Below are 12,500 nucleotides of genomic sequence, written 5' to 3'. Positions count from 1 at the left end.
CAATGCCACCTCATGAATTGCTGCATTTGTTATATGCTGCTGGCATTTGATTCCAAAAATCCTTCTCAGTGATTTATTCATAAAGGCAAGAAATTTTGCATCAGTTCTTACAGTGCTATATCATGACTGGTGACCATAATTTAATATCGATCTTACAAGTGGAATGTCTATTTTGATTTTGCTGTGAACTGATATTCGATTTAACCTACAAATTGTTTTTAGGATGCTCATTGCTTGTTCTACCCTACTACCTATTCTCTCTTTGAATTCTGTAACCAGTGATCCATTGCTGGCAATGATGGTTCCTTATTATTTGACAGAGTTTGAGTTCAGTAATATTATTTCTCCAATTAGGGCAGTTTGCCTGATCACCATTCTGAATCTACACGACCTCAGTCTTTCTCTGGTTGATCACCACTCTACACCCTACTCTTCTCCAATCTAACCTATCAAACATTTCCTGCCTTTCAGGAATTGCAGAAGCAACAAGAACTATCATTCGTGTACTCAAGATCACAATCTCTGGTCCCCTGTCCATTAAATGACATTATTCATTCCTTGCCTTACGTTGTTCATAACATAATCAATCACCATAATAAACAGTAGAGGGGACAGTATTCCCCCTTGTAGTACTCCAGTCTTGACTTCAAATGTATCTGTAAAACATCATCAACCAATACCTGACAAGTATTTCCACTATGCAAATCCATTATGATGTTTACAATCTTTTCTGGTATCTCATAGGGCCTCGGAATCTTTCTTAACACTACATGAAATATAGTAAAATACTTTCTCAAAATCCACAAAGCATAAAACAAGAGGTGATTTTAGTTCGTAGACTGTTAACCTAAATGTCGTAGAATAAACATTTGATCATCACATCGTCTACCTTTTCTGAAACCTGCTTGCTCTTTTCGATGTATTCTATCTATTACAGGTTCTATTCTATTCAACATTAACTTGGAAAAACTTTCATACCTACTTGGGACAATGTGATCCCTCGCCAATTCCCACTCTCTCTCTTCAATCATTCTTCAACAGGAGTAACTTCATCTTGCCACATAAGATTGATTTTTAAAATATCTTAAATTTTACGAGAAAAAGGAAAAGAAATCCGTTAAAATATCTATAGAGGAAGTATTTGCTTAGGTATATTTGCCTACATACACATACAAACAAACAACGCACATTCGCGTACATATACATTACCTGGAGACAATTCGTTGTAACGTGGGTCAGGAGGTGAATCGGCTGAAATGCCACAAAAAGTCAGTTATATTCAGGATTGAATCACACAAATCGTCTGGTTAATTATGGATAAAATCACACGAAAAGTCGGGTTAATTCAGGATAGAATCACACAAAAAGTCGGATGAATTCAGGAGGGAATCACACAAAAAGTCGGATTAATTCAGAATCACACAAAAAGTCGGGTTAATTCAGGATAGAATATCACAAAAAGTCGGGTTAATTCAGGATAGAATCACACAGAAAGTCGGGTTAATTCAGGATGGAATCACACAAAAAGTTGGGTTAATTCAGGATAGAATCACACAAAAAGTCTGAATAATTCAGGATGAAATTACACAGAAAGTTGGGTTAATTCAGGATGGAATCACACAAAAAGTCAGAATAATTCAGAATAGAATCACACAAAAAATCGTGTTAATTCAGGACAGAATCACACAAAAAGTCAGCTTAATTCAGCATAGAATCACACAAAAAGTAATAATAATAATAAAGAAAATTTTTCATTTTTTAGTTGTTAATGACAAGTTATTGTTTTCAATCAATCCTTATCCTCAAAACCTTGGGTTTTCTCATTTTCCACTTTTTTCTTTTACTTTTTCCCTAGCTTGTTATATTTTTCCCTTTTGTTTACCCTTTACATACTATTAATTACCTCCTAGATACAATGGCTTAGTTTCCATTGTTTTAAGTCTTTCATTCTACCTTGTTTCGAGTACTGTTCTGTCAGGTCTTCAGCTGCTGATTCTCATCTTGATTTGTTGGACAGAAACTTACGGTCTATTAAATTTCTTATTCCTGATCTAGATGTTAATCTTTGGCAATGTCGTTCAATTAGTTCATTATACATGTTGCATAAGATTTTTCATAGTTCTGACCATCCTTTACATTCAGATCTTCCTGGACAGTTCCATCCTGTTTGTAATACTAGGCATGTAGTTAATTCTATTAGTCGGGCCTTCTGCATCATGAGGCTCAAAACTAAACAATATTCTAGAAGTTTTATTCCAGATGTGACCAAGTTGTGGAATGATCTTCCTAATCCGGTAGTTGAATCAGTTGAACTTATAAAGTTCAAAGTTGCAGTAAATGTTTTCAAGTTGAACAGGCTGACATAAATCTTTTTATAGTTATATATGAATAATCTGCTATAATGTTGTTAATGCTTTTTTTTTTTTAATATTTTACTTTAATTTTTCATTACCTCTTATGTAGTTTATTTATTTCCTTGTTCCCTTTCTTCACTGGGTTATTTTTCCCTGTTGGAGAACTTGGGCTTATAGCATCTTGCTTTTCCAACTAGGATTGTAGCTTGGCTAGTAATAATAGCAATAATAATAATAATAATAATAATAATAATACTAATAATAATAATAATAATAATTATAATTATGATAGGAGACTTTTATCAATTCCTATGTCATAAAGATAGAAAAAAATAGGGAAACAAAATCATTTTTCTTATATCCTATTTTTTCCTACAAATCACTACTATAAGGAATTGAAGGATAAAAATAAAGCATAAATATAGTCTTTTATTGATCAATGATGTTTCCCATTTGTGATGAAAACAATAACGAAACTGGATAAAGAGAAAAACTTATTAAAAGATAGTGATAACCAGACCAAATGAAATGGTAAAATTAAACAAGCTAAAATAATTGTAAAATTAAATATTCTTGAACACTGCAACATGCATCAACATATTTTTGTCTTAACATTCATCTAGGCCTAACTATAAAATAAATTTCAATTGGCTGGTATTCCAGTTAAATGGTATACTTACACCTGAATATATATTTAAAACAGTTTTGAACCTTTCCGATGCGTTGCGAATAGATTGGCCTCTTTTATAAACAAGGGGACCACGGGCTCTTGCGTTGGCAGCCCCTAAGTGGGATAATCTTGTGAAAGTGGCAGATCAGGAACACAGAGGACGGACAGGATGATTATGGGTTGGAGCAGCATGACGACCGAGGCTGGAGTCCGAAGCTCAGTTGAGGGGCACCACAAAGACGACAAGGCCTCCCTAAACCCAGTACCTCTTCTGTTCTAGAAAGATTGGAGCAGCATGAGGACCGAAGCTGGAACCCGAAGCTCAGTTGAGGGGTGCCGCAAAGAAGACAAGGCCTCCCTAAACCCAGTTTCTCTTCTGTCCTAAAAAATTTCTTTTTTCTTATTGTAGGTCCAATAGCCACTTAATACTTTTAAAAACTTCAGAAACAAAATACATGACCGCAGTCCACTATCTTGATTTCCCTGAAATTTGGATAAAGCATGATGGCATCTTTCAACACTTGGAGCCCTTCCTCCACCACCCCTAAGCGATCTCGAGGCATCCATTCGGAGTCTTCTCTAAGGACAATGTAAAACCGCGAAACATCTTCGCAGTTTGGGTTTTCGTCGAAATAACCTCTTACTTCTCCCTCCCTTGCTTGTGTATTGTCATATATATCCTTCTTACTTTCACTCTTCCAGTCCACCCCTAACAACACTGGACTAGCTGTAGTTCTGTCTTCCACTACATAATCTCCAAATTCAACATTTTCACCAGGTTCACCCAGCAGCCCTATACCAATGATCGATGAGTTGGCGTAAGAGGGTCCCAGATCTCCTGCACACATATGGAGGAAATTGAGGGCCAGATTACCCTCATCTATTACTTTAATAATCATTCTCCCGAGGAATCTGCCGTCAGTTCCTAGATCCAAGAACACCCTTCGCGAGGTCTTTGGCATCAGGGATTCAAGCTGTCGTTCAAAATGATAATGAAAATAATAATGATAATAGTAATAATGATGTTAATAGAATATATTGCAAAAATGGGTGCTAGTACAGCTTGTATTCTACAATGCTTTTAATAGTATACTAAGCAATTACAAGCGAAGCGTACCACGGCGGAGCAAATATCATTTGATAAATTCTAGGTAATTATGATACTTTAATTTTTACTAGAAATTGATTCAAGTGTTTCGAAGTTGAGTCAACTAGTAAGTGATCTTAAAATTCTTTTAAACTCGCGAGTCTTTAATTAGAGGTTAGGATATAAGCTGCAATAGCTTGTCAAAACGGTAGAAAAAGAAAATTTGAGCAGAATGTAAGGTATATTAGCACCCAAATATTCCTTAAAGGTAGCCTTTGATCTTGTTCGACTTACTTTGTTAATTTATCCATGATTTTGTGATTACACAATTCAAGCTAACATACACAAACCTCCCTCTTATCAACTCAAACACAAGACATTGCCACGAACTTACTTTTATAGCACAACTGGTTACTTGTGTATCTCCTTCCTCAAGATGACTCATAACGACTCTGTTCTTAGAGCCAAACTTAAGAGTACCAATTCTATGTCGGCTCGACAAGGGGTTCACAGCAAACACCAACACCTTAGGAAGGTCATCTTCAACTATTCTATCTATTTCCTCTGCAACATTTCTTAGATTTGTTTGCATTTTTATGATTTCCTGTTGGAAATATCAAAGGGCACAGGTTACAGAGAATATAAAAAAGTTAGCATTTGCAGTACAGAAGTGTATAGGTAATTATTAATAGTAGGCCTACTATGGTTTATATGGCTTGAAATGTGATCTAAACAGAAAATTTGTAAATTGAACATATTCGGAAAAAAATGTATAACAGAGGTGGCAAAAACTAAAACTTAATCAGAAATGCTAGATTGTCATGGAAAAATCCTTTGATGAGAGCATTATTTCAATGTTTAGGTAACAATTTGAAACTGCAATACAGTATGCCACAAAAAAGTCATAAAATCAAAAATGGTCCTATCCCATATTTTAGGTTAATAGAATACAAGAGACAGAAGTCACCTTCACAATATCACCAGGTTTTTGTTCGTTCTCCCGAAGAAGCATTTTGATTCCCAATACTTTTGCCTGAACATTATGTAGATCGTCTATTGAATCGTCCATAATGGCTCCAGCTGAAGTAAAGCTTACTGCCGCTTTCAGTCTTGCCTCACAGCCTTTAAATCGTCTTGCATCTTCGTCTATAACATCACACTTCCTCTTCAGCCGTTTGATGTTTTCATCAATAGTATAAAGAATATCTCATTCAGCATCTCTTTAAGTCCCACGATTACTTTGTTAGCTTGAAGGATGTCACTGTTCATCCTCACAAGGATGGAAATATCGTGCCTCATTTGAGACATTACTTCATTGCAGTTAGCAATGGCTTTCGTAAAAAAATTTTCTCTTGAATCATTATTAAAATTTCCAAATGATATCCCTGGTCCCCTGGAAGAAATCTTCGGTTCTTTATGGGAAAAAAATTGCTTAGCAGCATCTAAGACAGTTCTGTTGAACAGCAAGTCATCAGTAGAACTGGCTGTGAATTCTTCCCTGCAGAAAGGACAAGCTTTGGTCTGGTTTGAGATAATCTCCTCGATGCATCGGCAACAAAATGTGTGGGAACAAGGAAGAATCTTGGGGCAATGTTCTTCACTGAATGGATTGGTGCAAACCCCACACTCGAGGACACTCGATTCCTGTAAAAGACATAAAAATCCCAAATATGTATGTATGTATGCATGTATATATATATATATATATATATATATATATATATATATATATATATATATATATATATATATATATATATATATATATATATATATATATATAACAATTTTTAAGGAATTTATATTTTTCTAACATATTTACCACGTCCCAATAGTAGGAGACTACTCTAGCGTCGGTACTTCCCGACTAGAGATTTTCCCCCCCAACCAGCCATAACCCCCGAACACCCCCTTCTTAAGTGCCCGACCCGGACCTCTCGTTTTTCCCAGCATGCCTTAGAGGGATGCTACAGGCTACCTTACAGGTCGCCATTAACCATTCTGCTCTGGTTCCAAGGAAAAGGGGAGTATGATAGCTGGGTCTATAGCGGGGATGGATGGGGGTTAATTACGTTATTGGAACATGGTAAGTATGTTAGGAAAAATATAATTTTCTTAAAAATTGTCATTCGTTCCAACACGAATCCTTACCATGTCCCAATAATAGGAGCCTCATAATTGGGAGGCAGGGAAATAGACCATGTAAGAGCTGAGAGAGCAGCAGAGTGGGGTTCAGGCCTGTCAGGGAAAAGCAAAATGGTATTTAGCAAAATATGTTAACTAGGTAACACTCATCCAGGGGACATCTTTCCTGGGCCATTCCATGGCAGGCCTAGGGGATAGGGGTTGTGACGCTCTACCCCTCGCCATCCCATGCAAACTGTGTCACGTGTAGCTGCCCTTAGATCCTCTGCTGGGTGACCATATCGGGAGCGAGCTTGAACCCCTTCCGGGACTTAAGGGAGCAGTCTTTAAGGTAGTGGACAGTGAAAGTTGACTATCTCTTACATATACCTGCCCTCAGCACCTGGCCAACCACCATGTTCCTCTCAAAGGCCAACGAGGTGGCGATGCTCCGGATGTTGTGAGGCTTCACGGACCTGGGGGAGGCTTCCCCCTTCATCAGGTACGCCCTTTGAATCGTCTCCCGGAGCAAGAAGATCGTATTCTTCAAGACTGCGTTCTTCACACTGCCCGTCATCAAGAACAGTCTCCTGATAGCCGGTCGGAGGGCAGAGGTACTCGAGAGATTTTTCTGCACCGCCCTCACTGGGCAATCTGTCCTGGGAATAGCACGGATGGACAACTCTTTAAAGCGGGGTTATCTACTGCTGGGTTATGTCTCTTCGCCACAAAGGAGGGAACGAATTTGAAAAACAACTCCATCCACCCTTGAGAGTGGGAGACCTCAGCTAAGAGCCCATGGAGTTCGCCCACCTTCTTGACTGAGGCCAGGCTGAGGAGGAACACCATCTTTAGGGTCAATTCCTTGTCAGTAATTTGTCTTAGAGGCTTGAATCCCGGATTCTTCAAGGAGTCGAGAAATTTTGGTAATGTCCCGGGAAGGTGCATTGAGGGGCAGGACTGCTCGAACCCTTTCATCAGCATCGAGAGGCGCTTGGAGGCTCTTAGGTTCAAGCCCTTGAGAAGAAATACCTGGCACATGGCCGCTCAGAATCCCTTTACTGCTGGTACTGACATGCACCAGTCAAATCGAAGGTGTACTAGGAATTCCGCCATGACCAGGATTGAGGCCTTGAGGGACTGAACGCCCTCTTTGTCGCACTATTTGCCAAAGGTTGTCCATGTCGCCTGGTATATGGCTCTTGAGGATTGCCTTAGATTCGAGGTCATCTGTGCGACTGCCCTCTTCTCAGCAAACTCAAGATAGTCTCCATGTGTGAAGGGAGAGGTTTTGGAGGCCTTCGTGGAATTTCTGGAAGTAAGGTGTCCCTAGAAGGTCTCGTCGTAGAAGCAGGGGCCACAGGGGTTCCGTTGCCAAGGACCTCAGGTCCGTGAACTACTCCATTACGGGCCACCACGGGGCTATCAGGATCATCTTTGTCTGCTTTGCCCCTGAAGCTAGTTCAAGGTCAGTCGCAGAAGGGTAAATGGGGGGAAGGCCCACTCGTTAAGGACATCCCACAGATGTTGGAACAGATCTTCTAGAGATGCTGCTGGGTCCGGCACTGGGGAAACAAAAGACCGGCATCTCCCCGTTCAGTTTTGTTGTGATGAAGTCCAGGCACTTCTCTAACAACACCCTTGCTACCACCGGATGACAGGACCATTCCCCGGTAACACTTGACCCTTCCTGCTGAGACCACCTGCGACTACGTTCCTTTTTCCCGGGATGTAACAGGCCATCAGAGAGATGGCATTGACCTCGGCATAGGATAAGATTTTTACCGCCAGGATGTGGATCCGGTGGGGGCGCAGGCCGACCTGTTTCTTGACGTGTGCGACAATGGTGGCATTGTCACTCATCAGGGCCACCCTTCTCCCCACTAACGATCTTCCCAAGACACCGAGAGACTTCTGTACTGCCAACAGCACAAGTTCGTTTTATTGGAGGTCTGCTCTTCAAGGACCAACGGCCTTCGGCCATTCTGTCTGGCAGGTGGGCTCCCAATCCCTCCCCGGATGCGTCCGTGAACAGAAGTAATTCCGGAGGAGGATCCAGTAGTGAAATTCCAGCTCAGGTGTTCCTTGGGTCGAACCACCACTCGATTGCCTCCCAGCTTGACTGGGATGGGGGAAGCTTTGATGACGGACACTGTATTGCTAGGCCCTGTATCTCTTTCAGGTCACACTGGGCTGGTCGTAGCATCAACCTTCCCTTGGGCACGAGCTTCTCCAGGGACACCGGGTGGCCTACCAATCTCTGCCGCTCTTGTAACGACGCTGATTTCCGGCTGATGAAAGGGTTCGCCATGCTTTCCAGATTCTCGATCCTCTCCTTCATCATGAAGGCTCTGGCTTGTACAGAGCATATTTCCATGCCTAGGTACACTGTCCTCGTGGATAGAGAGGGTTTTGATTTCACCCAGTTGAACGCCACCCCAGTTCCATGTAGATGAACACTAACTCTTCCCTTTGTTCTGACAACTGCTCCCTAAACTCCGAGAGGAGTAACCAGTCGTCGACATATCTCAACAGTCTTATCCCTCTCTTGTGGGCCCACTGGGAGATTAGGAAAATGATTCTTGTGAAGACCTGAGGCACGGTCGACAGGCCAAAGCAGAGTGAGGAACTGGAAGATTTCTTCTCCCCACTTGAATCTGAGGAACTTCCTGCTGGATGGGTGCACTGGGATCTGGAAATATGCATCTTTGAGGTCTAGGGATAGCATGATGTCCCCTTTCTTGATAGCGGCTAGGACCGTTCTGGCCGTTTCCATCTTGAACGTGCTCTTGGCGACGGAAAGGTTGAAGGCCGAAAGATCTATGACTGGATGCCATCTACCTGACGCCTTCTTCACCAGGAACAGACGGCTGAAGAAGCCAGGGTAGTCGGGGCCCCGCCTGAATGGCCCTTTTTAAGAGGCTTTCCAACGTGTTTCTACCTTGGGGTGTAGGGAGGAGATCTCGAATTCCGATATCAAAGGAGTGGGGCCCTTGAAGGGGATACGGTAACCTTCCCTCAACTTGAACCTTCCACTGATCTGTCCCTTCCTTTACCCAATTTCTCCACCTTGAATTGAGGCATCCCCCTACCCCTGGAGTGCACGGAGGAGAGGGGCCTAGTCCACTACTTCCGCTTAGAGAAGCAGCCGCTAAGTGCCCTTCGGTTGGCTGGGGCTCTTGAGTTTACTGCCTCCCGAGGCTGGTCTCTGTTCTCTTGAGGGAAGCTGCGTCGGAAGGCCAAACGTGAAGAGGAAGAAACTGGGACCAAAGGCATAAGAGGGCGCCCACCTGACTGGGCCCTGGCCCTGCTATGTTCACGAGGCCGTTATAGGGGACGTGACGACAAAGCTGACAAAAATGTGGAAGCCCTGTGGAGCATCACGTCGTGACTCTCTTTCTTCCGTTTCTCTAGTGCCTCTTCCACCATGTCCTCCTCCATTTCCCCAGTGCCTCTTTCACCATATCCTCCGGGAAGAGAAAGAGAGCCCCCTGACGTTGGGGGCGTCACTAAGAGGCCTCAGCTCACTGTCCAGGAATTGCTTTGGCAACCTATAGAGGATGACATCCCTCCTGCGTAGGAACCTGTTCGATACCGCAAAGTAAGACTGGCCCGCCAAGATGGCTGACAACTCCAAAAACTGTTCTCTCCCCGGGCAGCCCATCACATTATTTTCCAAGGTGAAGGAAACTAGTGGAGTGGCCCAAAGGTCCAACCCCAAAGCCTCATCCCCAGCGGCCACTTCCATGGCTGTCACCTCCTGAACCGTAAAATCCACAGCCCCCCCTGACAGTCTATCCTTTATGGAGCTGGGAGCCAGGGATGCCAAGTTCCTTTCCTAAGGGTGATGTCCCTGGGAGGTCCCCTCCGGAGTGTAGAGGCGCCTGTGCTTCACCAACGGAAAGGGTAAAAGCTTTGGTGTAACGGGGGGCCTGTTCGGCCCTTTCGGCTCCATGGTGGCGGCGGTGATTCTCCTAAGCCGCTGTCCGGAAAGAGAGGAAGGACCAGGGAGGGCCTTGCCTCCCTAGGGTCTTCAAACCGGCGTTCCAGACCAGTGTCGTTGGGTCGAACCTGCATCGGAGGGGCCTCGGACAAGTTGTCGAGTCTTCTAATCAAACCCAACACCCTCTGGTAGGACGACACTTCCTCTACCACCTTGTCCTGGTGGTCTCGAGACCACATCTCTGAGAATCCCTTACTGCCTACGTGAGCCCCACTGGGGATATTGCATCCCGGAGGTCTGATCTCCCTTCCGAGGGAGTTCTGTGGCGGCCCCCTTCTCATTGGCTCCTCTTCGGCGCTGGGGCAAGGTCCGGGGACCCAGAGTCGTAGGACTGAGTCCTAGAAGGGTGGTAGCCCTTCACGGGATCATCCACTCTCCCCGACACTCTGCACCCGGGGGAGGGTATATGGTGCCATCCAACGGGTAAAGATCCTCCCGAGAGGTCTGGAGAACCGGGTCCGAGGTTCCCCTTGCCAGGAAAGGGGTAGCTGAAAAGGCCTCTTGCTCCCACAAGGTCAGATTGCCTGCTGAGTGGAGGATAATGCTGCCGCCCTGAGAGCACAGGGCGGCTCCTCTACCCGCGGAGGGCAGAGGAGCCGGTCACTGGTGGCGGATAACAGGCCATAAAGCGGGACCAGGAAGAGGGTCGGCGGTTCTGAAGACCTATAGAGTCTGATTGCATTCGCCACGCCATCGGTGGAAGAGCGGACTGGGCCACATGGCTACCAAAAGGAGCCTCTGAGCAGGGATAAGGGTCATCCGCTGAACAAGCCACACACCTCTTTAGAAAATGTTCACAGTTAGACATTACTGCCTGTAATCTTCCACAACCCTCTCTCTGGACCTCCCGGCGAAGGGAAGGTCAGGAAGATGGTTATGCTGTCTGTCTTGTAGGGACAGTGACTCCCGGGGGGGCGGGGGGAAAATGCGAGAACCTCTCTCTGACCCAAGAGGAACTTCCTCCGCTACTGTGGGTAACACAGGGGACAGAGAGTGACAAGCAACACTCAGCACGGACAAACAGGCTGACGAAGGATGAGAACTACTGCCTTTTCTCAAGGGTGACTTTTCTTTCTTGACCTCCTTCTTGTTTTCCGTGGCCATCTTGTCCTATTGGGCATCGCTCCAGCCCACACACTCATCACACATGTCATTCCTGGAGTGCACACAGCCCCAATACGAGGTACAAAACACGTGGTGATTGACCTCCATGTGGGACAAAAATGCTGCACACAGCTTTCTACTAACACCTGGGCAATGACGTTGCACTCACACAGATTTCATAATGGAAATGGAGGACCAGCAGATCCACAGGAGAAACACACACTAAACACGGGAAAACTCTGACAAACACAAGCGAGACATTTTGAGCGTGAGCACGATCAGAGTAAGACTGGTTATAGCGACCTGGAAGGTCGACTGTAGCATCCCTCTAGGGCAAGCTGGGAAAAACAATAGGTCAGGGTTGCGCAGGTGAGAAGGGGGGTTTGAGGAGCATGGCCTATGGGGGGGGGGTTAATCTCCTATTATAGGGACGTGGTAAGGATTAGCGTTGGAACAAATATATACAGTATATATATATATATATATATATATATATATATATATATATATATATATATATATATATATATATACATTTACATAATACATATATAATATACATAATATAGTATATATACATATAATATATATATATATATATATATATATATATATATATATATATATATATATATATATATATATATATATATATATATAATATATATCACATACATACATATAACAAGGAACTTCCCCCAATTTTGGGGGGTAGCCGACATCAAACAATGAAACAGAAAAGGGGACCTCTCCTCTCTACGTTCCTCCCAGCCTGACAAGGGACTCAACCAAGTTCGGCTGGTACTGCTACGGGTACCACAGCCCACCCTCCCCGTTATCCACCACACATGAAGCTTCATAACGCTGAATCCCCTAATGCTCCTACCTCCGCGGTCTTCCAAAGCACCGGAGGAAGCAGCAGGGCCTACAGGAACTGCGTCACAATCGCTTGCCATTCATTCCTATTTCTAGCACGCTCTCTTGCTTCTCTCACATCTATCCTCCTATCACCCAGAGCTTCCTTCACTCCATCCATCCACCCAAACCTTGGCCATCCTCTTGTACTTCTCCCATCAACTCTTGCATTCATCACTTTCTTTAGCAGACAGTCATTTTCCATTCTCTCAACATGGCCAAACTACCTCAACATATTCATTT

At 43.7% G+C, this 12,500-nt stretch overlaps 1 protein-coding gene across 1 annotated transcript in view; it reads right to left on the bottom strand.

Annotated features, from left to right (window-relative positions):
• Positions 1-2,770: 2,770 nt before the first annotated feature.
• LOC137628817 (uncharacterized) overlaps positions 2,771-12,500 on the bottom strand; it is a 13,469-nt gene continuing 3,739 nt past the window's right edge. The window contains 4 exon segments of the mRNA XM_068360059.1: positions 2,771-3,998; positions 4,506-4,715; positions 5,079-5,274; positions 5,277-5,755. Of these exon segments, the coding sequence (XP_068216160.1) occupies positions 3,465-3,998; positions 4,506-4,715; positions 5,079-5,274; positions 5,277-5,755 (1,419 nt within the window). The 3' untranslated portion in view covers positions 2,771-3,464.

This window comes from Palaemon carinicauda, chromosome 36, assembly GCF_036898095.1.
Source record: "Palaemon carinicauda isolate YSFRI2023 chromosome 36, ASM3689809v2, whole genome shotgun sequence".
NCBI lineage: Eukaryota > Metazoa > Arthropoda > Malacostraca > Decapoda > Palaemonidae > Palaemon > Palaemon carinicauda.
The sequence above is the reverse complement of the archived record's forward strand: the minus strand, read 5'-3'. Positions and strand labels throughout refer to the sequence as shown.